The sequence below is a fragment of the Saimiri boliviensis genome, chromosome 16, assembly GCF_048565385.1.
Source record: "Saimiri boliviensis isolate mSaiBol1 chromosome 16, mSaiBol1.pri, whole genome shotgun sequence".
Lineage (NCBI taxonomy): Eukaryota > Metazoa > Chordata > Mammalia > Primates > Cebidae > Saimiri > Saimiri boliviensis.
In genome coordinates this window covers 80,463,301-80,490,890 of record NC_133464.1, presented here as the reverse complement: position 1 = coordinate 80,490,890, position 27,590 = coordinate 80,463,301, and the positions used below count along the sequence as shown (strand labels likewise).

The 27,590-nt window shown below is 46.3% G+C and overlaps 2 protein-coding genes across 2 annotated transcripts in view; both read right to left on the bottom strand.

Moving 5' to 3' along the window:
* The window catches only part of FLT1 (fms related receptor tyrosine kinase 1), a 196,752-nt gene that overhangs the window by 5,188 nt on the left and 163,974 nt on the right, over positions 1–27,590 (bottom strand). The window contains exons 19-29 of the mRNA XM_039473122.2: positions 24,356–24,469; positions 22,236–22,324; positions 17,191–17,347; positions 16,663–16,760; positions 15,855–15,977; positions 13,848–13,959; positions 11,318–11,417; positions 5,779–5,884; positions 5,385–5,527; positions 2,516–2,600; positions 405–499 (exon numbers count right to left, since the gene is read on the bottom strand). Coding sequence (XP_039329056.1) covers positions 405–499; positions 2,516–2,600; positions 5,385–5,527; positions 5,779–5,884; positions 11,318–11,417; positions 13,848–13,959; positions 15,855–15,977; positions 16,663–16,760; positions 17,191–17,347; positions 22,236–22,324; positions 24,356–24,469 — 1,222 coding nt within the window. The remainder of the gene's footprint in view (positions 1–404; positions 500–2,515; positions 2,601–5,384; positions 5,528–5,778; positions 5,885–11,317; positions 11,418–13,847; positions 13,960–15,854; positions 15,978–16,662; positions 16,761–17,190; positions 17,348–22,235; positions 22,325–24,355; positions 24,470–27,590) is intronic.
* On the bottom strand, positions 26,057–27,150 carry LOC120365589 (protein cornichon homolog 1). The gene has a single exon (XM_039473121.2). It carries the CDS (start codon positions 27,014–27,016, stop codon positions 26,582–26,584), a length of 435 nt encoding a protein of 144 aa, XP_039329055.1. The 5' UTR covers positions 27,017–27,150; the 3' UTR covers positions 26,057–26,581.

Below are 27,590 nucleotides of genomic sequence, written 5' to 3'. Positions count from 1 at the left end.
CACAGCTAAACTGTTTTCCAAAGTGACTGCCCTGTTTTACATTTCCACCAACAATATATGGGGGTTCTGATTTCCCCATGTCCTCACCACACTGGCTTGATCTCGCTATCCTCATGGGCGTGAAGCGGCATCTCACGGTAGTTTCTTTCCCTTTTCTCTCCCAGTGTCGCCTAGGCTAGAGTGCAGTGGTGCAATTGTGGCTCCACTGTTTCACCGCCTTTTTTTGCACTTTTTTTGCGTCCCCCTTTTTTTGCCCCCTGAGGGGAAATGCTTTTCTGCAATGCCCAAACACTGCAGTTCAGGAGAGCAGGCTCCTCAAACACCCCTCTTCATACCACCTTCCCGCAGCATCTCCCCTCGCACCCCTCCATCAACTGATCACAGAAAAGAGGCCCGGTCCTTACTCAATCTTGAGTGAGGCCTTGGGTTTGCTGTCAGTCCAGGTGAAGCGCTTCAGCATGGGAGAGGCCAGCAGAGTGCTGCTGTCCCCCTGGTAGTCCTGTGGGGAGAAGGAGAAAGGTTATACTCTTGCCTGGCCCAGCGGGGGTCCATGCCGAGCTCGAGGGATGATCCTGGGACGCATCTGTTGATCCAGGCTCTGCCTCACCCTCCGCAATCCCTGCTTACTGAGACAAAGCATTTTCTCTAAGTTGGCCACTACAAACTTGACCTGCTGAAAATCATGTCTGATCCCCAGGGACTTTGAGGCCCTTCCTGAACATGAAGTAAAAGGGAAAACGGCAATTAACAGGTTAGCATTTTCCACAGTAAACTTTCATGCAATTTGTTGCATAAAGATATTGAAACTAATTTGGCAGATCACAATTGGTGATAAGTGTGCTATGGTAGTGGTGGCCATCACACATACAAATTCTAAGAAACTATAAAGACCTGGTTCAATTTTTTTCTTGAACTCGATGGAGTTCTCAGGCCCCCCTTGGTCACTGTCTACAGCAATTAGATTTCCTTGTTGGTTTCTCTTTGGCACTAAGTTGCCTGCAGACTCTTCACTACTTTGTTAATAAGGAATGCGCCAGTAAATGAATCCAACGCTTTGTCCCCGCCACCCTTTAAGGGTCTTGCTGGGCAGTGTTTGTGGCCTTAATTATGAGTAAACACCTAAGCAAACAAAGAAGCTGTCATCATTCACCACTGGTTTAGGGTGGGGAGGGTGAAGGTTGAGAATTCGTCCATGTTTAGCTCAGTGTTTTTCCCTTGGTCTTGAAAACAATGTACCAAGCAGCCAAACAATACACCCAGATACTTTACCTTTTTATCTGGTGTGTCTGACAAGGTTGTGGTGTTTGGTTTTGTTTGTTTTTTTTTTAAGAGTGACTGTGCTTGGGGCCGGGCGTGGTGGCTCAAGCCTGTAATCCCAGCACTTTGGGAGGCCGAGGTGGGTGGATCACGAGGTCAAGAGATCGAGACCATCCTGGTCAACATGGTGAAACCCCGTCTCTACTAAAAATACAAAAAATTAGCTGGGCATGGTGGCGCATGCCTGTAATCCCAGCTACTCAGGAGGCTGAGGCAGGAGAATTGCCTGAACCCAGGAGGCGGAGGTTGCGGTGAGTCGAGATCGCGCCATTGCACTCCAGCCTGGGTAACAAGAGCGAAACTCCATCTCAAAAAAAAAAAAAAAAAAAAAAAGAGTGACTGTGCTTGCCTCAAGGCCACACTGACTGTGGTGATCACCTTCACACTGTGGTTGGCCTTCCAGGCCCTTCATGGGTCACCGTCGTCACCAGCACTTCTTAAATGTGAATGTGCACAAGAATCCCCTAGGGATCTTGCCAAGGTACAGCCTGACTCAGTGGGTGTGGGCAGGTTCTGAGAGTCAGCATTTCTAGAAGGCTCCTGGCTACCAGGTCGTAGGGACGACCTATCTGGAGATCCCACTTTGAGTCCCAGGGTCTGCAACATCAGAACTGCAGTATCACTCCCACCCATCTCTTCTTCTCTTATCCCCTCAGCCCCACATCCCAGGGCTTTAGAGAGAAGAGTTTATGAGGCCTCTTGTTTGCCAGGCTATACTGGTTAGCTTCTCTGCGTGGCTGGGTAGGAACATGGTTGTTCAGCCTGCAGAGCCTTAGGAGGAAGGGACACAGGGCTTAGGTGGACCCCTCCCAGCCTCAAGGCTGCTTGCAGGAGAGCAATCTCCATTACATCACAAAACCCACCACCCACACAGCTGGGAGTTCCTGTTACTCTGAAAGCAAAGCTGCATAACTGACAGCTAAAAGCAACCTAGAAACACACAGTGGAATTTCCTAAGGGTCTAAATTCCAACCACGCAGGGACTTGGATCCTGGAGTGAGTTCATGGAACTCTACTTTCAAATTAGCTCTGTACAGCTAAGTCTAGTTGTCAGTCCTTCCAACACTGTCATTTCAGCCACTCCTGAATCCAGACTCTCGCTGACCAAGAGCTACTACACTACTGGCGTCAGGGTTTGGAAGGGATCTGGAGAAGGGGTCTGTCAGGGTACACTGGGTACCTTAACTTCATGACTCACATCAAACATGGAGGTGGCATTTGGTAAAAGTTCTTCAAAGGTTTTGATTCTTTCCAGGCTCATGAACTTGAAAGCATTTACGTATCTGTCGAAGAAGCAGAAAGAATAATCAAGACAGGAAAAAAGGCATCCAGCTTTAATAGGGGACTACAGACACCATATCCCAGCTATGATGAACCAGCACACCAAGAAAAATCACCTAACTTCTGAGGCCCCAATCTCCCCGCTGTGACCCCTGGGAATCCTGACAGCATTGCCACTGCCTCCTGTGGTTGTCAGTTCACATTCTGTAGTGTTAAGGAAACTCCCAGAGGGATCCACTCTGGTCCACAGTGAAATCAGATAATGCCAGGCCTAGGAGAGACCGGAGGCATCATCTTGTCTGAGTGCCCAGTGGCATAGGAGAGAAACGATGCGCAGGGAAGTGATACAACTTTACCAGGTACTCCCAAAAGGATTCGAGGCGGCAAACGACCTGGCGTGGCTACACAGCTAGTTAATGGCATAATTGAGTGCTAGCCCCAGGCCTGTGTATTTTTTCCGTGATTACAGATTGGGAGAGATGGGTATTGTATGATGTCTCTATTAACTACCTACTGACTTCTGTTGATGATCTATTAGGGAAGACCACTGGAGACATCCGCTCTGTGGTTACTCGCAAGGCCAAGTTCACCTACTGACTGAATTTCTCAGTCCCACACTCTGTCATTCTCTGACAGTTCCAGTGTCTTAGGCAAGCTCCCTACTGGTCTAAGGCTAAGCAGCCTTAGAAGGGTCCACATATAACTTCAACATGCCACTCACCCCTCCCCTCCCTCTCTCTAACCCAGCCAGACCTTGCCAATTTGCTTAATCTGAACTAGTTTTCCCAAGTTTACAAAATGATGACTCATCCACTGCAGCCTCTTGGGCTGGTTGGGAGGCCTGAACAGTGAGGCTGACCGATAATCCATCACCACAAGTCTGAGTTTGCCTACTGCATTTCTTTGAGGCCTGTCACAAGTGGCTAGCAGTCTTGTCTTGCCTTTTCTTTTTTTTTTGGAGACAAAGTCTTGCTCTGTCACCCAGACTGGAGTGCAGTGACACGATCTTGGCTCACTGCAACCTCCGCCTCCCTGGTTCAAGTGATTCTCCCATCTCAGCCTCCCAAGTAGCTGGGACTACAGGCACGTGCCACCACATCCGGATAATTTTTGTATTTTCAGTAGAGACAGGGTTTCACCATGTTGGCCAGACTGGTCTCGAACTCCTGACCTCAGGTGTTCCAACTGCCAAGGCCTCCCAAAGTGCTGGGGTTTCAGGCGTGAGTCACCCGCCCACCACTAGCAGTATTTTCTGACTGCTACAACTCCTTCCCATGTCTTCCCTGGTGGCTGAATTGAGGTCAGAGCCCAAGGGCTGTGCCTACTGCTAAGAGAAATGCTAGATGCCCACAGGACGATCTGGAGGCCCTAAAAGGACTCCTGATTGCATTGGGTACAGGGAAGGAGGGTAGGAACTCCTGGGTTAGAACACTATTCTGCCACTTTCTAGCCACACAGTTTCGGCAAGCCTTCCTCCTGGGAGCCTCGAGGCCCCCATTTGTGTAAGGACAACAGTATGTTCTTCCCAAGACTGCTGCAAGCGTGAAAGGAGTTGATATATGCAAAAAGCCCAGCACCGTGCCAGACCCAGCACGCGTCTGTGTATCCATCAGCCTGCCCAGGTTTCATGTGTGGATTACTGTTAGTCCTGAGTGCAGGCCCCGGGCCAGTGGCGGCCGCAGCTCACATCTCTTCCCTTGCCTTGCCCCTTCTCCAATTCCCTCTGCGGTAATATGGGATAGATTTGTTTGTTAGGTCAAAACAAAGCAAAACAAATAAATAAAAACAGCTTGCTTTGTCTGTTTAGTTTTATCTAAGGTTTCACCAAAAAAGTCCATGTCACGTGGGAAAAAATGATGGGGGAAGGTTCTAGAATAAGACAGACAAGAAACTTAAGAAAATGTGATCTGTTATTCTTAATTGGATCCCGCTTTTAAAAAAAGATGTAAAGACATTTGGGTGAAATTTTGGAAATCTGACTACTAGAACACATTAAGGAATGTATTTGTGATCACTCTCGTGTGGTTTACACAGGAGAATATCCTTCTTTCAGTGCAGTTGCACAATCATAGCTCACTGCAGCCTCCATCTCTCAGGCTCAAGTGATCCTCCAACCTCAGCCTCCTGAGTAGCTGGGACTACAGGTGCACACCACCACACCTGGCTAATTCTTTTATTTTCAGTAGAGACGAGATCTCACTATGTTGCCCAGGCCAATTTTGAACTCCTGGGCTCAAGTGATCCTTCCACCTCGGTCTCCCAAAGTGCTGAGATTACAGCCACAAGCCACTGTGCCCAGCAACAATAGCCTTCTTCCAAAATGTATACCAAAGTATTTAGGGGTAAAGTGTTATTATGCCTTAAGCCTCCTTTTAAATGGTTCAGCATAAAGAAAAATCCATAACAAACAAATATACAGAATATAACAGACAAATTAGGGCAAAATTCAACAGCTGAATTTAGAGGATGGGAATATGGGTGATTACTACAAATCCCTCCCCTCCCCTCCCCTCCCCTCCCCTCCCCTCCCCGCCCCTTCCCTCCTCTTCTTGCCTTCTGTCTGGGATAGGCATAGGGGTGATTACTACACAATCCCTCCCTCCCTCCCTCCCTTCCCTCCCTTCCTTCGTGATTACTACAGAATCCTTCCTCCCTTCCTTCCTCCCTCCCTCCCTCCCTTCCTCCTCCCCTTCCCTCCCTCCCTCCTCTCCCTCCCTCCTTCCCTCTCTCCCTTCTTTTGTATGTTGGAAAATTCGGTGATAGAAAGTTTGAGAAAGAAATCTTACCTGACATCATCAGAGCTTCCTGAATTAAACTTCGGAGCTGAAATACCTTCCTTGAAGAAGTCCTCAGAGAAGGCAGGGGTTGAGTATGTAAACCCATTATTTCCTGTCAGTATGGCATTGAGTGGGATGTAGTCTTTACCATCCTAAAATACCAGAGATAGAGCTCTCATTGCACCAATTCTGACTGCAACAATTTCTATGAAGCATTATATCAACTTTGACTATGTCATTTACACAATCTTGGTTGTGTTTTGAGAAGATAATTCTGTATACACACACATTCTTTTTAAACATCTGATCTCAGCTATTCTATTAATAGCTCTTAAGAAAGACAAGTAAAACACACCCCTGATGTATATTCAAAGGCATTTTGATGTAGATAAATTAGTTTTACCTGTTGTACATTTGCTTGAAGCAAATCGCCTAGTTTTTCCACAAGTTCTACAAATCTTGGCCTTTCTTTTGGGTCTTTGTGCCAGCAGTCCAGCATGATCTGATAGCTGGTGGGAAAAACAGCAACAGAAATAGCTGAAGAGCAGTGGTCATCCTATGCATTGCCTTAGGTATTGCAAAGGGGGGGCTGTCATCATCCACATAAAGACCAAGCTTGCTGTACTACATAACCCTGCTTCATTTTTAGATTTGGGTTTATAGCACCAGCACTTAAAAGGCTGTCTGGGCCAGGTCCTGCGGTCAGTGGAAAACACATCTACCAAGGCAGACTAACCAACCCAGAGCTCACGGAGACCCGCGTTCTTTGTTGTGCCTGCGGCCTCGGCAGGTGGAAGGCCTGAGTTCTGTGAATGAAGCAGAGCTATTCAGAAAGGAAACCCCACTGTTCACTGCGGTTCAATGTGAGGAGCAGTACTCCTCCCCACACTTTCAGAAGTAAGACAATGTCCTTAAAGTTAAAAAAAAAAAAAAAAGTTCGTACAGCCATAAATATCAATGGCTGAATAGTCTGTGGTGCTTCTTTCATTCTCAAGTTGTTACAAAGGTTGGTGTGAGCTGGCTTCTTAAAAAGCATGTGGCATTTCCACATCCTCACACTTCCCTTCATGGGCTCAGCAGTGGAGACTGGTGGGGAAGGTCCTGTGTATATGACTGTGTCATTTCCAGAAGGTGAAGCCCACAGTGTGGAGTTTCTGGGGCTGTAAGCAAGGTTCCTGTGTGCAGCTGATCGTTCTCCCCCAGCACTGCAAAGCCACCGTTACATACTGGCCCCCTCACCGCTCAAGGCACACAGTACATGCTACGCTCCTGGATATGAAAACATTTGTCTTAATAGCACAGAGGGGCCGGGCGCGGTGGCTCAAGCCTGTATCCCAGCACTTTGGGAGGCCGAGGTGGGTGGATCACGAGGTCAAGAGATCGAGACCATCCTGGTCAACATGGTGAAACCCCGTCTCTACTAAAAATACAAAAAAATTAGCTGGGCATGGCGGCGCGTGCCTGCAATCCCAGCTATTCGGGAGGCTGAGGCAGGAGAATTGCTTGAACCCAGGAGGCGGAGGTTGCAGTGAGCCGAGATCGCGCCATTGCACTCCAGCCTGGGTAACAAGAGCGAAACTCCGTCTCAAAAAAAAAAAAAAGAGTTGATTCTCCTTGAATCTTGCATTCTTCAAGGGGTGTTTATTGCACATTATCTCTTCTCTCAGAAGATGTCTGGATGAGAAAGGACTCTGTGTCACACTCAATTCTGAATGGGCTCCAACTCTGGAACTGGGTGGGAATCAGGCTGTAAGGACTATGTGGGCAGGGACTCATTTCCACACCTCTCACCTACCCCAGGGCCAGGCGCATAAGCACTCAACAAATATCTGCTGAAAAGTGTCAGACCGATCTCTGGGAAGAGAGAGTCTGCTCCTTCTGTGAATTCTTCAGTTGTACTGCAGATGTTACTTGTGGAGGGAGATGGCTGTTGCTGGGGAAAAAGCCTGAGAAACCCCAGTTCATGGTCTCCCTCTGACACTTCTTAAAGGTGTGCCTTCAGGGGGCGCCACTGGCTCTAGATATCTCTTAAGTATATTCCAGTTTTGTTTCAAAGTTTATGAGGTGGCTGCCAAAGGAAGTAATTCCAATGGTTTGGGAAGCTATGATGGGACAATCATTTGAGGTCAGGAGTTCAAGATCTTTCTGGACAACATAGTCTGGCTTTATCTCCACAAAAACACACAAAAATTAGTCAAGCATGGTGATGCATACTACAGGATTGTTCCCTGTAGTATGGGACGCTGAGGCGGGAGGATCACTTGAGCCTGGGCTCCAAATAGAGGCCTTCAGGCAGAGGCTCTGGGCTCGTCTCCTCCCTCACCATCATCTCCCCACAAACAGGATCAAGCTGCTGTCTGGGAGATACACCATCCTGAGCAGGACACTGCGTGGATTCCCTGCTGACACTTGTAAATGGGACTATCTACAACCACCTGCTGTTTTTCACTTTTGACTCTTGGATTTCGACTTCTAACTTCCACTCCTCTTGCCTAAAATCCAATGCAAATCATCTCAGCAAACACCAGAAGGAAAAGAAAAAACAAAATCAAAATACTCATTGCTTATTCCCTTATTGAAAGACATCAGATTCAACAGTCTCTGGGCAAGGACCAATAACTCAACGTTAACAAGATATTACACCACTAAGTAAACAGGTTTAGTAAAGTTAAGAGATATTAGTTGCACCCAGGCTGGGGATGAAGGGCCTCTAGGAAGTTTTCTTTCCAAGCTATCACCCAAGTTCCCAAATACACACTGCTTAGGCCAAGTTCAGATCACAGAATCTCAGTTCTGAGAAGCTGTACTCGGTCCTCACCCAGACCTTCCTACTGTTAGAACAAACAAGAAGGAGGTTATTCCATCGGCTTCCACATGCTTGAGAAAATGGATGAAGATGTGAAGTCTGGCCTTCTGAAGAAATATTTACAGAGCTTCTTACTTTTTAAAATTTCTAAAATCTCTCCCTCCTTAAAATTCAGGAACCATACTGCTCTCTCTAGGATGCCTGAGGCACAAGAGCTACCTGAGTGATGTTTATGTTAAGACTTGAAGGTTTGAGAAAGTCCAAGGCAGTTTTTGGTCCAAAGCTGATACGACTTTGTACCTCTGAGTTATTTCCAACCACAGCCTGGGTATGAATTGGGAACACACCTTGCAGGGGTGGGGGATGGTGCTGTGGACTCTGAACTCAGGCTGAATTCGCTTAGATTATTAGCAATGCAGCCTTGAGCAAATCACTTACATGTGCTGTGCCTGTTTTCTCACCTGTGAAATGGAGATAATGGTAGTCCTATTTTATAGGATTATTATGAGCATTAAATAAATTAATGCTTAAAACAGTGGCACTTATAAGCACCAAATAACTATTTAATCAGTATCATTAAGTGTTGTTATAATAAAAAGGAATTTCAGGCCAGGAATGGAGGCTCAAGCCTGTAATCCTAGCACTTTGGGAGGCCAAGGCTAGTGGATCACTTGAACTCAGGAGTTCGAGACCAGCCTGGCCAACATGGCGAAACTCCATCTCTATAAAAAATATAAAAATTAGCCAGGCATGACGGCACATGCCTGTAGTCCCAGCAACTCAGGAGGCTGAGGAAGAAGAACTTGAACCCAGGAAGTAGAGGTTTCAGTGAGCTGAGATCATGCCCCTGCACTCCAGCCTGGATAACAGAGCGAGACACTATCTCAAACAAACAAACAAAAAAACCCAACTAAACTAATTTATACTATTTAAAATTTATATGGAAGCAAAAATAAAAATTAATGTCATACTATTTTGGATTTATTGAGGTAAAAATATTATTTAATAATAACAATTATTAGTAGTAATTGAGCGCTTACTCTTGTGATTTTCAAACTATATTAAGATTGGAAGGACATACTTAATTCAAAGGATGAGTGGCGATATCAGAGAAGCATTTCTTCTAAGGAATGTGGGGTCTGTTCTTAGTTCAACAGCCCTGTGGTCTAAGGACACCAGTCCAGAGGACTGGGTTCTAAATGTCTCCTCATTTCTCAGCTGATGGAGAGCACATCCCTTCAGGTCTCAGAGTCTCGGTTTCATTACTTGCTAAATTCAGACTATAATAGCTTCCCCGCCTGCCCCTCAAGGTCATTGGGAACTTCAAATGAGACTATGTGGGGGAAAACACTTAGAAACTCATAAAGTTAATAATCTAGCTCTATCCCCAGCTCTCAGAAACAGGCCTTGTCTCAGCTCCCTGTACTTGCCTGATGAGGACACCAGGCACCAGTGTACCAGTGACAACAACAGGAACCCTCCCGCTTCCCTGTGCTCGGGCCAAGCTCCCCAGCCCTGCTGTTGGGCCTGAGTCCCCAGTCTACCTTATCCAGTTCCCCATCCTGGGTCTGACCCACCCTTGCCCCGAGATGATGAAGGAAAGAGACAGCGACTTTGCCCTTTGGCCAAGCCCACACTTCCCGCATTCCCTCTGACTCCTCCTCAAAGGCCAGCCAGGGCTTCTGACAGGACCCCGTTGTGTGGGTGAAATGGCAGGGCCCCTGCCAGTTCAGGAAAGGTGGTGCCACCTCAGGGAGGCCCAAGTCCTTGTCAGCAGCCCAACAAGAGTGCAAGTGTCATCACATTCCTGCTCAGGCCTCAAAGTGCAAAACATCCACAAAGCCCCAGGAAAAAAAGAGTGTCCAAGAGAGGCAAGGAAGTGCCGTCTGCACAACGGAGAAAGCCTCACATGGACACCCCGAAAAGTCATCTGTCCAGGCAGCCCAGACAGTTGCTGGGCCTATTCTGAAAGGATTCTTTTTTTTTTTTTTTGAGACATAGTCTGGCTCTGTCAACCAGGCTGGAGTGCAATGGTGCGATTTTGGCTCACTGCAATCTCCATTTCCTCGGCTCAAGCGGTTCTCATGCCTCAGCCTCCCAAGTAGCTGCACCATGACCGGCTAATTTTTATATTTTTAGTAGAGACAGGGTTTCACCATGTTGGCCAGGCTGGTCTTGAACTCCTGACCTCAAGTGATCTGCCTGCATCTGCTTCCCAAAGTGCTGGGATTATAGGTGTGAGCCACCATGACCGGTCCCTATTCTTCCTAAAGGATTCTAAAGAAGTTGTATTGGCAGGGTGCGGTGGCTCACGCCTCTAATCCCAGCCCTTTGGGAGGCTGAGGTGGGCAGATCACGAGATCAGGAGATCGAGACCATCCTGGCCAACATGGTGAAATCCTGTCTCTACTAAAAATACAAAAAATTAGCTGGGTGTGGTGGCGTGCACCTGTAATCCCAGCTACTTGGGAGGCTGAGGCAGAAGAATCACTTGAACCAGGGAGTCGAAGGTTGCAGTGAGCCAAGAATGCGCCACTGCACTCCAGCCTGGATGACAGAGTGAGACTCCATCTCAAAAAAAAAAAAAAAAAGTTGTATTTCCCACAAAGCCTTCCGTGAAGCATAATCACCGTGTGAGGAAGCTCCCTTTTTCCTCTCCAAGGCCTCTTCTGCAGTCCATATCAACCCCCTCATGGGTGTTCCGTGCAGATACAGGACCGTTTGCCGGACCAAGGTCTAACCCTCCATCCCTGGGGCTGCTTGGCCTGTTTGCCTCCCTCTCTGTGAGGAGGCCAAGGCCTTGCATTCAGTTCCTGGGTGGTCTGTTTATTTTGCCTGGATTCATACCTATACACCGAATTTCTAACTTCAGTTCCCAGCTAGAGGCCTTAAAAAGTCATGTCAGTGGTCAGGAAAGGAAATAGATAGGGATGGGTCCAGGGCCACATGCCCCACGGCAAGAAGACACTCCCAGCCTATCTGGGCCTGAAAAGCTGAGGGGAGCATCTCTAAAGGAAAGAAAAACCTTGGCCTCTTCCAAGACTGGGGCTCTGAGAACCCACAAACATCCCCTCTCAGGGGTGCCCTGGTGAAAAGCAAGCTGTCAGATGGGAGGCGGAGGGCACCAAGCGCTCACATTTCAGGAGTGGAGTATTCAGGAGCTCTCATCCTCATGCCTTCCCTCAGGCGACTGCAGAAGTCCTCATCCATTTGCACTCCTGGGTATGGAGACCCGCCTGTGGGAAACAATGTGGAAAACACAAGGCCTGCTACGGATTCAGGGTACACATGACCATGAGGGAACAATTCAGTGTTTCTTTCCTCCCTTTAAAGCAATGTTTTAGTAATAAATTCCCAGTGATTAGAACAGATCTCAACGTACAGTACAACACACAGAGAAGCTCAGCAAATCCTTGCTAAGGGGTTTCACCATGTCCTTAGCCAATCAGCTAAGGATACCCGCTGATTGGCTGGTCCCATGGTGAGGGGCATCTGGTACCCACAGGCCATGCCTATGGCTACTCCTGACTGTGTTATCAGAGGAAGGGGTGTCATCTGAAGGGTCCTTCCTCTCTCCCTACAAGTAATTCTAAAAAAGACCCATCATGGCCGGGCATGGTGGCTCACGCCTGTAATCCCAGCACTTTGGGAGGCTGAGGCACATGGATCACGAGGTCAGGAGTTCAAGACCAGCCTGGCCAAGATGTTGAAACCCTGTCTCTACTAAAAATACAAAAATTAGCTGGGCGTGGTGGCACGCACCTGTAATCCCAGCTACTCAGGAGGCTGAGGCAAGAGAATCGTTTGAATCTGGGAGGCAGAGGTTGCGGTGAGCTGAGATCACACCATTGCACTCCAGCCTGGGTGAGAGACTCCGTCTCAAAAAAAAAAAAAAAAAAAAAAAAGACCCATCATTAGAGACCCATCCTCCTTTGGGTTAGTGAGCTTGCTTTTTTTTTTTTTTTTTTTTTTTAAGAGATGGGTCTCCCTCTGTCACCAGGCTGGAGTATAGTGGCATGATCTTAGCTCACTGCAGCCTCAAACTCCTGGGCTCAAGCATTCCTCCTGCCTCAGCCTCCCAAGTAGCTGGGACTACAGGTACACACCATCCACCACACTTGGCTTAAGCTTCTTTTTAAAAAGCCAATAGACTTGGGATAGGCTACATGGGAATCATTCACACTCTGGGAATGACTTTAATTAGCTTTCTTGCAAACTTCCTACAGCACCAGGGCTCTAGGATTTGTGACAGGCCTGAGGGAATGGGGGCTTTGGGCTCCAGGGCTGGGCTGAATGGAGTGGGGTGGAATGGGGGCTGCCCATGGTCAGGAGTCTGCAGACCTGAGGGCGCCAGAGGGGCCTAGGCTTTGGCTTTTGCCAGTTTTACTGTCCGGGATTCCCCCATAACCTTTCCTCTTAGGGGGATTCTTGCCAGGGCTGGGGGTGGCAAGGCAAGGCCTTCCAATGCACTCTCGTCCTAGCCCTTGAGCCTCGTCTACCTCAGCATTTGTTTGTCTGCACTTTCTAGTGATTACTGCTGGTAGGAAGCAGCTGGGAGACGTGCAGTGCTGGCACCGTGTCATTGCAGGGCCACTGCAGCCGCCAAGCTGCTTTCAAAGACTGGAAGCAACAGGTGCCTGTCATCGAAAGCAGGGGAATGATTTTCACACATTACAGGAAACCAGGGATGTTACTGGATGACTTTGATTTGCTGTGAAAGGCAAATTTTTGGCACTGCCCAAAAGACTCTTGGCTAGAACTCGACTTTGGGAGGCCTCAGATCATCACTGTGTGTCTGAGAGCAGATATGGGCTCTGCGCACATCTGTGTGCTTTGAACAGTGCTTCTAGCCACCCATAGTGGATGTTATTCCAAGCAGAATAAATATGCCCAGTGTTCTTTATTGCTCATCCCGTATAAACCAGTGTCCAGAGCTGTATCATGTGTTAATATCAGAGGCACTGGAAAGGTCTGTTTGTAACAACACCTTCCCCACTAGGTCAGCTGAACTTGTTATGGCCTTTCCTGGGAAGAAATTCTGTGGTGGGAGATGCAGGGAGGGAAGGGGTCAGGGCGTTAGAGGTGCAAGTGCTGAGGAATTGGGCAAAGTACAGAAAAAGATAAACCTGACGTCAGATTTTGTTTTGTTTTTTTTGAGATGGAGTTTTGCTCTGTCACCCAGGCTGGAGTGCAGTGGCGAGATCTTGGCTCACTGCAACTTCCACCTCCTGGGTTCAAGCAATTCTCTTCCCTTAGCCTCCCAAGTAGCTGGGACTACAGCTGTATGCCACCACACCTGGCTAAATTTTTGTATTTTCAGTAGAGACATGGTTTCACTGTGTTAGCCAGGATGGTCTCCATCTTCCGACCTCGTGATCAGTCCACTTTGGCCTCCTAGGATTACAGGTGTGAGCCACCACACCTGGCCTGACTTCAAATTTTATACCCATCTGGACTTGTTCATGATTGTATAAACCCCTTTAACTGTAGGGGGCAGACATGCATATGCCATTACTCATCTGAGAGTCTACATGGAGCTGTGACACCCTAAGGGTTTTTTGTTATAGTAGGTGTTAACCTAAAGGCTGTCTAGCCAAAGGACATTCAGCAGAAGATGCAGACATTTATTTCTGGGCTATTTAATCTCTTCCTTCTCCCAAATTTACCTAAGGAGAAGATTTCCCACAGCAATACTCCGTAAGACCACACGTCGCTCTTGGTGCTGTAGATTTTGTCAAAGATAGATTCAGGAGCCATCCATTTCAGAGGAAGTCGAGTCTAGAAGAGGGCAAGGGGGTCTTGAGCAGAAGGGCTTGAACACAAAGCACATTCAACCCAAGTGCCCATGGGGTCACCTCCCAGATAACATATCATCCATAAATCATTTCCTGGAGCAGCTCTGGTTTTCTAACATAGAGAACACCATAATACGCAGTGTTACGCTAAAAGAGGGAGCTACAGTGCTATTCTGAGTCCCATGGAGGCAGTACATGTTCAGTAAGCCCCTCTGATGTGTTCAGCATGTCCTTAACTGCATGGCTCTGTGAGAAATCCTCCCCTACAGAAAAAGGCTGCGCTCCACTGGGATACTCAGGGCTTGGAAGAGAAAAAGAGTAATCTGAATTTGAAGACATGCTGAAAACTGGTGGTGATTTCCAAAAATTTTTCCAAAGAAGGAGGATTTTGAAAGCATTCCTGTGCAAAAAGACAAGGTTTCAAAAGTCACTGAAAAGGGAGAATGCATAAAAGCATGAGAAAGAAAAGAAGAAGGAAGAAGTCAGTATTCAAAGAGAATATATAGTTGGTTTTCAAAGCATGTAGACAAATCTTCCCCTCTTCCAGACAACAAGAATCTCAGTGAGTTAGGCCTCGCCACTTTAGATGATGGGGATTGATGGCAGGTATGGCATAAAGGAGAGACAAGGAGATAGGAAGGGGCAGGGGCAGGAAGCCTGACTCAGATCCAGATGAGCAGAAAGGAGGGGCGGACTAACATGAACACTGATGCCATCTCTCCAGACCAGAGTCCGAAGGAAAGTTTGTTTTAATTGGTTTGTTTTTTAAATTTTTACAAAGGATCAATGTGAAGTCATACGTTTTCCTTCTATACAAACAGATTGTGGCATAGTGGCTCTCAAAGTAGGGTCCTGGGACATGCTGTGTCAGTACTATCTAGAACAAGTTTGTCCAACTGCTGGCCCGCAGGCTGCATGTGGCCCAGGGCAGCTTTGAATGGAGCACAGCACAAATTCATAAACTTTCTTAAAACATTATGAGATTTGTTTGTGATTTTTTTTTAGCTCATCAGCTGTTGTTAGTGTTAGTGTATTTTATGTATGGCCCAAGATAATTCTTCTTCCAATGTGGCCCAGGAAAGCCAAAAGATTGGACACTCCTGGTCTAGAAACTTGTTAGAGATGCAAATTCTCAGGCTCCACCAAAGACTTACTGACTCAGAAACTCTGGGGGGGTAGAAGCCTTGTTAGGCCAGCACACTATAGCGTAACAAGCCTTTTAGGTGATACGTATGTTCGTTTGAGAACAACTACTGTAACTCATTGGCACCCAGACATAAGCTTACACCCTCAGGGTATATAGGCTGGAGAAGGAGGGACATGGGAGGTCTCCTACAAAAGTGAAAAATAACACTATGTCTCAAAACAAGCAGGGAAGAGAAGCAGTACAAGCCAGCAGGGAGGTGCTAGGCACGGAAAGCCATGGGAAGTAAACAGTCTCCTCAGCAGTCAGCTACTGCTGACAGTCTTCCCCGCCCTTTCCTGAGACAGATACACCTGCTGAATCAATCACCCGGGTTTGAGGGAAAGGGTCCAGACTGTTCCTTTCAGTAGTACAAGGAATTCCCACAGGATTCAAAGGAAGGTAAGGCTAAAGTCTCACCCAGTCCCCACCAAACACTTGTCAGGTTAGCAAGTCTCATGCAGCGCTGCCCAAAGGACAGGTGGCTGGCCAGAACCAGGAGAGAGTGGCCTTTCTGAGCCCTGCACAAGGGCTCTCTGGGATGCCACTCATCTGAACTGCTTGTCTTCACAGAAATCAAATGAGGATTTTCAGGGACTACTGCTGAGGAAGTGTAAATATTTACCAAGTCCTTCAGTCTGTGGTTTAAAAGTGATAGGACATAAATGAGTCAAATAAACATCAAACTGACTTACATCTCCTTTTCTCACATAATCGGGGTTCTTATAAATATCCCGGGCAAGGCCAAAATCACAAATCTTCACCACATTGTTTTCAGATAAAAGAATGTTTCTCGCTGCCAGGTCCCGATGAATGCACTATAATAAAACAGTTGCAAAATCAATGCATTTCCATAACCTAACCAACTAATTTCCTGCACCTTCTCAGTGTCATGAATCTTGCTTTGGGAATCCATTTCACATGTTGGGAAAGGAGCACCTCTCAGTGCACACAGAGTTACCATAAACATGAAGACCCTCTCTACAAACATAGGCTCCCAAGCCCCAAAGGCCAAGAAATGTTCTAAATCCACTGGGCTACTATTTGATCAACAAAACTGGCGATCTGAGATTTACGATCTGAGATTTGCTAGCGGGCAAATGTTCCCCACAGCCTTTTATCCTGAGCTGCCAAGATGAGATCTTTCTCCAGCTGCAGGTTTGTGGGAGGGCCCCATATGGCTATATTAACAGAAGCTCTCCTATGAAGTCATGTATTCTGAGATTTGGGCCAGATTTGAAAAGATGCCAGAGGGTGCTATAGAGAACCGATGCCAGATTTGTCTAGTCTGAAACCTGTGAGTTTTCCCCACAACCAAGTTCTATTCTATCCACTGGTATTCACGACTCCTCGTTTTCAAAACTCCTCATATTGAGGCAAATTTAGGTGTTCGTTCTACATTTAAGAACACAGGTATCAACAAATTCTAGGAAAAATAAATTTATAGCAAAGGTGTGCGTCCAGCCGAGGCAAAGAAGAAAAACAGTGAACAGCAAGACTGACCTTTCTGGAAGACAGAAACTCCATGCCTCTGGCCACTTGAAAACTGTAAGAAATCAGATCTTCCATAGTGATGGGCTCCTTGTAGAAACCATCGGAATCTGGAAAGCATTAGAACCGTAACTGTTTGTAATGGCTCTTGTTATCCTATCAAATCCCAGTTTATTGGAACAACGTTAGCAAAACATAAAACAAACCACCAAGTAGATCAGAGTTCATTTTAAAAAGTATTTGAGTTTCAACATGAACATCAGAGATTTTTCCAGGCCTCCAGCCCACTTTAACTAAGCATGGGGGCAGAGGGATGATCCATTAAGATGAAAATGCCTGAGGGGAGACAACGGTACAGTTCCCTGTCAAAATTAGTAACTCTGGAAATAATCTTAATTCAAATCTTATCTCCTCAGGACATTACCATTTGAGTCTCCCACGGATGTTTATTAGAGTGATAAATAAGAAAAAAATTTCAGAGATGCACAGTATGTTGTAAAAATATCTCAGTCTGAAGGACAGGAAGGAATGAATACCTACCCTCCTCTTCCTCAACATCACTCAGACTTTTATCTTCCTGAAACCCGGAGCTCGCAAAGCTCTCACTGCTGGTGACGCTATCTAGTCTTGGTTTCTTGCCTTGTTCCAGGCCTGGCTCCATTTTTTCTTTCTTAGGCTCCATGTGCAATGCTGCATCCTTTGAAGAGACCAAAAAGGACCCAGGTGAAAAGGAGCTCCAGCATAGCGGTGGGAAACCAGTCCCTCACCTGGCAATCGCCTGATGAGAAATGAGATCATTTCATTTGTTAAAATGGATTGTGAACCTGCACAGAGGCCCTACGGTATCTAAGAGCCTGGCTACCTCTGGGGTTGCAGGGTCTATAGTGCTCTTGCCTGGGCTTCTAGACAGCATTTTAGATTAGATAAAAAAATATTAATCGTAGCAGATATTTACTGAATGCTTACACTGTGTGAGCCAGTATATAAAAAGCTTTAGGTAAATTTCTTGTTTAATGTTTCCAACAATTTTATGAAGTAGTTCTTATTTATACATGGAGAAACAGGTTCAGAGAAGTAATCAAATTCACATGCAGCTAATAAATAGCAAAGCTTGAACCCAGGATTGGTTGATACCCACGTCTATGCTCTTAACCATACCACACGCCATCATGTGAAGGATGACATCAGTGAGAGAAAGGATCCCCAGTGTGCTCGGGGCTTCACTCTGTCATCTCTAGGAGGTGTTATAAGAGAAGGCTATATTGGCAGTTTCTCAGGTTTCCTTGGGGAAGGAGGGAACACGTACATTGGTGTTTTTTTCTCTTCCATTCAAAACAAAAATACAGTTCGATCCTAACGAGGGTAGAAATGGTCTTTTACCCTGGACTGCGCATCCTAGCCCTGGTTCACCTGGTTCTTCCATTAATCATGCAATTTTTTTTAAATTTATTTTTTTGAGATAGTCTCACTCTATTGCCCAGGCTGGAGTGCAATGGTGCACTCTCGGCTCACCGCAACCTCCGCCTCCTGGGTTCAAGCGATTCTCCTGCCTCAGCCTCCCAAGTAGCTGGGATTACAGGTGTGCACCACCATGCTTGGCTAATTTTTGTATTTTCTAAGTAGAGACAGGGTTTCACCATGTTGGTCAGGCTGGTCTCAAACCTCTGACCTTGTGATCCACCTGCCTCAGCCTCCCAAAGTGCTGGGATTACAGGCTTGAGCCACCGTGCCTGATTTAATCATGCAATTTTGGGCAAGTCATCTTACTTTTCTGAGTTTCATTATCCTTTTCTGAAAATCTCTATTATGCTATTATTTTATGACTCATAGGAAAGGAGTTGTTGGTTCTGGGTGTCCATGTGAAACCAGAAAAGATTTGTATTGCCTTTTGTAATTCATCTAGTAACTATGACACTCTAAAAACCTAGCACTTTCAGTGGCATTATGACCATACCATGATCCTAGCCTCGATTCCGTTAGACAGCAATACTGAGGCAGAAGCTAAGAGGGACTGGGGTTCAGTGGTGACCCTTGATCCACTTGCACAGTGTTGGCAGTGATAAGATTAACCTGCCACCCCCATCCTTCCTTGGTTTTTCTAGAAATGTCACAAAGCAAGAGTGATCCCTCCACTAGAGGGCACAGTGGGAGCAAGCAGAACACAGAGGGAGGAAGCTTCAGGAGGGACAACCCGAACCTAGTCTAAAAGCTGAGAGGGCACCAAGGTTTCCAGCCCCTGAAAAGAGACCTTCTGGTGTTGCAGAGGGAGGCAGGCCTCAGAGTGAATACCCACTGCCATCGCAGGTAACCCACCTCAGGGCAGGTAAAGATCTTCACTACTGCTGGGCGCAGTGGCTCACGCCTGTAATCCTAGCACTTTGGGAGGCTGAGGTGGGTGGATCACCTGAGGTCAGGAGTTCAAGACCAGCCTGGCCATCATGAAGAAACACCATCTTTTAAAAAAAAAAGAAAAAGGCCAGGCGCAGTGGCTCACGCCTGTAATCCCAGCACTTTGGGAGGCTGAGGCAGGTGGATCACAAGGTCAAGAGATCGAGACCATTCTGGTCAACATGGTGAAACCCCGTCTCTACTAAAAATACAAAAATTAGCTGGGCATGGTGGCGCATGCCTGTAGTCCCAGCTATTCGGGAGGCTGAGGCAGGAGAACTGCTTGAACCCAGGAGGCGGAGGTTGCGGTGAGCCGAGATCGCACCATTGCACTCCAGCCTGGGTAACAAGAGCGAAACTCTGTCTCAAAAAAAAAAAAAAAGACCTTCACTATTTGTTACTGTTTCTACAATATAGTTATACTGGATTCTGTTCAGTTGGGGACTGGAACTTTATTTTTCACAAGATCCTTTGTGGGACAGAAGGCATCAGAGAAAGCGCTGGCAACAGAGTGTGGAGAAAAATGTTCCACAGGCTCACTCAGGTCTCTGCATGTGTAATGTCTCCCAGGGCAGCTTCTTCCCCACACCACCCAGAAGTCACAGCCTAGGCATGTCTCCGAGGGCCAAAATTCTGGCTCCTTCTCTCCCTTCCTTACTCCCAATCAAAGGTATATTCAGCTTTGCTTATCAGTACCATTTGTGTTATATAAAGGTAATTTACTGAACTCTCGGGACTCTGACAGAATACAGTGAATTTATTACAAACCATATTTAAGGATCTCAGTTGATTTATCTGGAAAATGAAGTATTCCATTTTCAATTTAGCCTTTTGGTTCTGTCTTTTCTTTACCTTCTTTTATCTTCCAAATATGAAAGAGAGCCATGGATTTTCCACAAAAGCACTAAACTCCACCAAGTTGCACAGGGAGGCGAATCATTAAATATAGCCAGAGAAGGAAGCAAACTCTTCAAAACAAAGGACGCACAAACCCAAACGTTCCATCCTGCCCAGGTCCCTAGGGTATTCTGCTGGCTTAGCTCTTCCTGAAGGCAGTCCAAAATTTCAGGACTAAGGGGAATTTGGACTGCCCTCAACCCAAGGCACCACTTTTCCATCTTTTCTTATGCTCTTTTCACTTCATTTCATGTGGTGCACAGAAAAAGCAATGGAGGAATCATCAAGAGAGCTGAGTTCTTTCTCCTCCTGACTTCACCTCATGGTAGGTGTGTGTTCTTAAGCCAATCACTTGACTTCTCTGAGCACATCTACAGCCTGTGAGTATGAACCAACTGATCACAAAGATCCATTTCAGCTTCACGATTCTAATTATTAGGTCAGGCATGATGGCTCACACCTGTAATCCCAGCACTTTGCGAGGCTGAGGTAGGCGGATCACCTGAGGTCAGAAGTTTGACACCAGCCTGGCCAAAAAATTTTAAATTTTGGCCTGGCCAAAAATTAGTTGGATATGGTGGCAGGTTTCTATAATCCCAGCTACTTGGGAGGCTTGAGGCAGGAGGATCACTTGAACCCAGGAAATGGAGGTTGCAGTGAGCTGAGATGGTGCTAGCCTGGGTGACAGAGAAACTCTGTCTCAAAAAAAAAAAAAAGATTACAATTATTAGAGGACCTGACTGAAACCTGAGGAAAATGATGTTCTTGCATATATTGCCTGCCTGGTAGAACATCTGTGTCTTTGGTTGGATCAAAGTTTGAGGGATGAGATAATTGGCCAACTGTCCAGTGGTTCTTATTTGTGTGTGAAGATTCTTGCCCACATTACAAAGATGGGCATCATTCTTGGATTACAGACATTTTATCCACCATGTAGATCAGTGGCACGAAGTTGGACTCACCCAATTTTTCTATCTTAGTAGGTCAATGATGATGATGATGATGATGACAGTGTGGTGATGGTGATGATTAACATTTATTGAATGTTTAACTGAGAGATGTTATTCTCCCAACAATCCCGTCAGCTGGATTCTATTATAAGCTTTATTTAATAAATGAGGGAACTGAAACAGACAGGTGAGTAATTTGCATTTCCAGATTTCATGGGAGGTAGAGACAGGATTTAAATCCAGGAAGTCTGATCCCAGAGTCTCAATGCTTAACCATCACGCTACATGGATTCATCACCAGCGTTGCTGATTACTGGTTAATGTTGAATCACTATCCCCTGGACTTATTCAGCTCAGAGAAGGACACAGTATTGGTACCATATGTCACACTGGTAAAGCTTTAGTAAATTATTTCCCCTCCATTCAACTTTTTTTTTGAGACGTGTTCTCACTCTCTCACCCAGGCTGGAGTGCAGTGGTGTGATCTCAGTTCACTGCAACCTCTGCCTCCCAGGTTCAAGCTTCTCCTGCCTCTGCCTCCCTAACAGCTGGGATTACAGGCACGTGCCACCCACGCTCGGCTAATTTTTGTATTTTTAGTAGAGACAGGGTTTTGCCATGTTGGCCAGGATGATTTAGAACTCCTGACCTCACGTGATCCACCTGCCTCAGCCTCCCAAAGTGCTGGGATTATAGGTGTGAGCCACTGTGTCCGGCCCAATAATCTCTTTTAAACCTTGTCTGCCCTTAGGGCTTGAATCCATGTGTTATTTTTACTACACAGCTTTTATTTAGTGATAAGGCTGGTTCAGAGGATATGTAGAGATGACATGAGTAGTGAGGGTGTCAAGAAGTGGGAGAAAGGGCAGTAGGAAGGAAAGATGATTTCTGGCTCTGGCCCCATCATTGGTCTACTGCTGATTGCACAAGTTACTCAGTTGACTTAGCCTTAGTCAAAATCTAACCTAATAAATGGAGACAATTATATTAGCTAGTATCTTCCTTAAAGAAATAAGTGACCTGTGTATGTATGTTTGTGTGTACATACATATGCACACATACATGGGGAGAGAGAGAGAGAAAATTACTGATAGATATTTAGATAGGTAGCTAGATTTACTCTCCAATTATGGCCGCAAATGCACACAGGGATCAAATGATTCTCTGTGCTAGCCACACTAGAGTGTAACAGATTAGCAGGGAGAAAAAAACTCGAAAAAAGGAGAAGCAGAGATTGAGTTTTAAGCTTAATCATTAACAGAATACAGGTTTCTCTTGCTTTATGCTATTACAGCCTAAATGAAAACTCATAGCTATCTTTAAAAAAATTCCAACTTTTAAAATCCTTACCTTGTTGAGAAAAAATAAGTCACGTTTGCTCTTGAGGTAGTTGGATAGATTTCCATATTTGCAGTATTCAACAATCACCATCAGCGGCCCTGCAGCCAAAAACAGCGCATGCTCATGCTCAGCCACACCAAGCCAGTAAGCCATTTGCCAGCCTTCGGCCTGCCTGCCTGAGAAACCTCAAACCAACTCCCCTTTGTATTAGTGGGGCCGAGGGATGCGATTTAGGGATAAGAGGTGCATGAATACGGTGACTTTTTCAGTTTAACCCAAGAAGTTTAAAGAATACAACTGAAACAGAAAAAAAAAAAAAAAATGGAGGTGGGGACAGTGCAGAAGCATTAGAGGGAAAAGATTAGAAGGACAAAATACCTTTGAGGAGGGGAGAGGCAAAAGCCAGCTCCCCGCCTCTTAGCCAGACCCTTCCGAGGAGAGGGGCTTCTTCTGGTCACTGTCACACCAATCCCGGGACTACTGAGCAGCTCCTTCCTCCCTCCCAGGGCAGAGGCTGCTACCTGGCCATCTCTCCCCAGCTGCATCTGCGCAATTTGCCTTGGAGCTTGCCATAGGACCTGAAGCAGGGGTCGGCAAACTCCTCTTGTAAAGGTCCGGCTAGTAAACAAACATTTTAGGCTTTGCAGACCAACGAGCTACTACTCAACTCTGCCTTTGTAGCCTGGAAAAAACCAAACAAGTATGACTGTGCTCCAAGAAAACTATGAACACAGAAATACAGAAATTTGAATTTCATGTAATGAAATATTTTTAAATGTGTTTCCCCCAACTATTTAAAAAGGTCAAACCATTCTAAGCCCACAGGCTGACCTTGGTTTGCCGACCCGACCCGGGTCTGAAGGAAGCAAGAGAGTTGGGAACGAAGTCCAGCTGCACTGTGGAGCGCATGTGGTGCCCTGAAGGCCTCCTCTCCCCTCCACTGCATGCCCGGGCTGGGCACACAACCCACTAGGCAGGACCACTTCCGGGCCAAATGGGAGTGACCCCGGAGATGCTTCACCAGCCGCCGCCCAGGGCATGCCGGGAGCCCAGCAGCGTCCATCCGCTAGTTCTTTTTTGTGCCTTGCAGAAGGCAGGGCTGGTTCTGGTGGAGTGGTTTTCTCTTACTATGGGGACATGCTAGAAGCCCTGACAGCATCTCATCCCCCTAGGTTCCAGAACGGGAAGTTGCTTTCAGAGTTTCACATCTCGCCTCTACGACGGTGGATGCCACAGAGCTCGGCTCCCGTCTGGAGTCCCGCGCCCTCGTCAGGAGGGGCTTCTATGCTGGCGCCCGGCTGCACCGAGGAGCTGACGGCCGCACGTTAAGGTAGGTTGTCTCATTATCCCTGGTCAGTTTTACAGATGCAGAGTTGAGGCAAACAGAATGAGATTGCCACGACAGAGAACTTGAGAAAACCTTACCCGGGGATGATAGAGAAGCAGGCGGGGCCGTGTCTAGGTCCCTCTGACTGTTTCTGGCCACCTCTGCCCCTAGCAGATAGGTCTTCCCCAGCTATGCTTCATCCCTGCTACCTCTGTTGAGAGCTGGGGAAAGCATCGGCATGCACAGCTCCTTTGCACCTTGCTGGCTCAAACAACGATCACACATCTACTCTCAAGCCCTAACCCTGCCATACGGAAAGAAACATCTGCGACATGCTGGAGTCCTTAATCGTAAGGCACAGCTCTGTCCCTGCCCCCATGGGTAAGGTCTGTCTGCATGGTGGATGTGAAGGGAAGGGCCCCCACATCACCTCCTCCTGGGATCCTACCAGTAGTGATTCATTCATTCCTTTAGGTGAAGCCTCGAGGAATATGCAACCTTCTACCTTGGCTCTGGCCACACTCCTTCAAACCCATCCTGAGAGAAAAGTGCCCTCCGCTTGGCCTAGAGCCTGTGGAAGGAGATTTAAAAGGGAGTCCTTTTCAGAATTTTTAACTGCACAGGGAAGGCAATTATGGGAGCACCCTTCTGTAGATGCACAAGCTGTTTCTTCTGGAGCTATTAAGGAGGCCGTTTTCCTGGAGGCGAGGAAGCACAGTGCTGGTGAGGAGCTGTATAGCAGAGAACTGTTCTCCCAGCCTGTGCAGGGGGAGATGGAGCCGGCCCTCCCCTTCTCCATTACCTCCTTGCTTGGTGCAGGCTCCCAGCAGGTTAACCACGTTCAGGTGGTGGCCAATGTGGGTCAAGATCTTGAGCTCAGTCATCAGAGCTTTGTACTCGCTGGCTGTGGCCCCCTCTGTGTGAGAAGCAAGGAAGAGTCAGGGCGACAGGACAATGGGGCTCCTTCCGCCGGAGGCGGCATTCTTGCCCTCCTTGTTTGTCAATGCTTAGCCGGTTGCTTCACTAACTTCCCCACATTCGCAGAAAGGCCAAGTCTCCAGACTGTTTTCATTACCCCCACCCTCCTGAGCCAACATCCTTTTGATTACAGTAAGGCCCAGCACAGTGGTGGGGTTAGTCACTGGACATTTCCTCTTGGTGGACCTAGTTCTGTTCAGCAATGCGCTGACTCAGAGTTGGGCACCTCGTGAACGTGCCTTCCAAAGGCTTCCCTTCTGTCAGAACCAGGTGAAGCAAGAACCCACCGGGCAGGGAGTACACCTCCACGTTCCCTCTTCTCACCTTCTCCCTTTGGAGAGTCACAGAGAAGGAGCACAAGGGGCCTGCCAGGACAGAATGGCTACTTCTGTAAACATCTTTGCAGTGTGTTGTTTTCTCCCTATAACCCTTTCTTCCCTGGAGTTCACAGGGTTATCTTGGGTTGTGAGGATCCATAGCATCTGACTTCAACTTCAGTCTCAGAGATAAGCATTATCAGTCCAAGAATGAGCAGAGCCTAAAGTCTAAATTGAGTTTGTCCTGTTTGTTCTTATTAACTTATAAGGCATTTAAAATTTTAAAATTATTTTTAGAATATGAAAATTAAATAATCTTGCTATAAGATATTTCAACAATATGAGATGGAGTAAAAACATATGGGTTAAAGAATCTAGATAAACAGTGAAAGCCACTCTAACCCACTTGCCTTCTTAGAAGCAACCACTGTTAATAGTTTGGTGTTCCGACCTTTTTCTATGCATTTATAAAAATATATATATATATATATTCAATCAGAGGTCCTTTTTTTGATAGTTTACCTAAATGAAATCATATATATAGTCTATTTTAAAAATGTGTTCCCCCTTTTAATCAGAGACTTTTTCTATTTTTTAATTTATTTTTATTTATTTATTTTCCTATTTTTTTAAAAATCTCTGCTTAGACTAGCATTATTGATTTATTTTTTTGAGACAGAATCTCACTCTGTTGCTGAGGTTGGAGTGCAGTGGTGCGATCTCAGCTCACTGCAGCCTCTGCCTCCTGGTTCAAGCGGTTCTCATGCCTTAGCCTCCCAAGTAGCTGGGATTATAGGTGAACACCACGATGCCCGGGTATTTTTGTATTTTTGGTAGAGACAGGGTTTCACTGTGTTGGCCAGGCTGGTCTTGAACTACTGATCTCAGGTGATCCACTCATCTCTGCCTCCCAAATTGCTGGGATTACAGGCGTGAGCCACCATGCCCGGCCTATTCCTTTTAATTGATTAATGGTGTCCCTGACATTTAAAGTGTCTACAGTCTTTTTGCTATTACAAATAATACTGTGATAGTCTGTGTGTAATCTCTGTGCACACATGCAAGTGTTTCTGTAGGACAGTGTCCTGGAAGTGGGTCAGCGGTATGTGCATTGAACATTGTGGTAGATACCAACATGGTATTTCATAAGCACAGATCATTTCTTTTTTTTTTTTTTTTTTTTTTCAAGTCAAAGGGAAAAATCCCGCTTTTTATTTTTGTAAATGTATCCGTATATAATCATCTACATGACAGATGAGAAAACCCAAGAATTTTCCCACTAGTCAGATATACATTTTCAGTTCATCAGAAGCACCTGGTATCTACAACTAATTTACAATTAGATACTGTTTCAATGAAACCAAAATGAGCCCTACGAGTTCCTATAAACAAAAACTTCCAATGTACTAGGACAGTCAGTAATTAACGCATCATTCTGAGGATTATGGCTGTTCCTTAAGAAGTGCAAGTTCAAACCTGTCAATACCAGAGGTAATCATTTTATATTAATTTATATGTAATTCCATTTAAATTCTTTATCCAAGTATAACATATGAAAACAGTCTTTCCACAAGCAAAAAATGTGGAAACATTTAAAAAATAAGGAGTCATTTTTAAAGTAACTGATCAGATTCCACAGGCTACTCTTGGAAACAGGATCTTGCTGGATAGAATCCCTTCATGTGGTGGCTTTTTGCATGCACTTAACTGGACCAATTCTTCTGTGTGTTGTTCTAAGAGCTCACCAAAACATAGATCATGCCGTATAGGTAGTAAAAAAATGCTAGAAGATAAAAAGCTAATTTACACCATCCTTCCTTCTGACAATATGCTAGAATATCTGCATTCATGATGGTTGTAGGATCATAGAGTCCTGGTCCACTCATCACTGGTCTACTCATATACCTCCAAATATGATATGCCAAGAGGGGCATATTGAGACCCAGTGTAAGCCACTCTGCTGCACAAAGAAACATGACACAGAAGAAGGCATGGATGAGGTACTCTGGGAGTACAAGGGGATTCAGGGTATTACACTGGTCTATAGGATTCTTGTAATCAGTCTTCAGCTCATCAAATGCTATAATGTGCCAAATGGCGAAGAAGATGAGCGCGGCGGTGAGCAGCAGCGCCAGCATGTAGCAGAAGGCCGCGAATGTGAACGCCATGGCCGGGGAGGAGGAGCGGGGAGCGGCGCCGGTGCCAACGGAGAAAGGCGGCGCAGGGCCCTCTGGGTAAAACCATTCACTTCCCCCGGCCGCAGCCACGACCGCCGCCTCCGCCGCCGCCGCCGCGGCGCCCGGCCCGCACAGATCATTTCTTAATAATAATCAGATAAACTCCAAAAGTCTGCTCATGGGGTTAGGGCTGGCTTACAGTAGATGCTCAACAAATATTTTGGAATAAGTAAACACAATTACTCTTCTCATTTCAGCCATGGGTGTAAGGCCCAAAAAGGTTAACATTTTTGCTCAAGGACACTTAGAAAGAGCTTTTGAGTTATGGCCTTTGTTGCACCTTATGACATTTTTTCTTTTTTTGAGACAACATATCACTCTGTCACCCAGGCTGGAGTGCAGTGGTGTGATCTCAGCTTACTGCAACCTTCAACTCCCAGGTCAAGCAATTCTCCCGCCTCACCTCCTGCTACAGGTGCCTGCCACCACACCCAGCTAAATTTTGTATTTTTTTTAGTAGAGACTGGGTTTCGCCAGGCTGGTCTTGAATGCCTGACCTCATGAT

Coding starts and splice junctions, on each gene's coding strand:
- LOC120365589 (XM_039473121.2), bottom strand. CDS start 27,016: ATGGCGTTCACATTCGCGGCCTTCTGCTACATGCTGGCGCTGCTGCTC.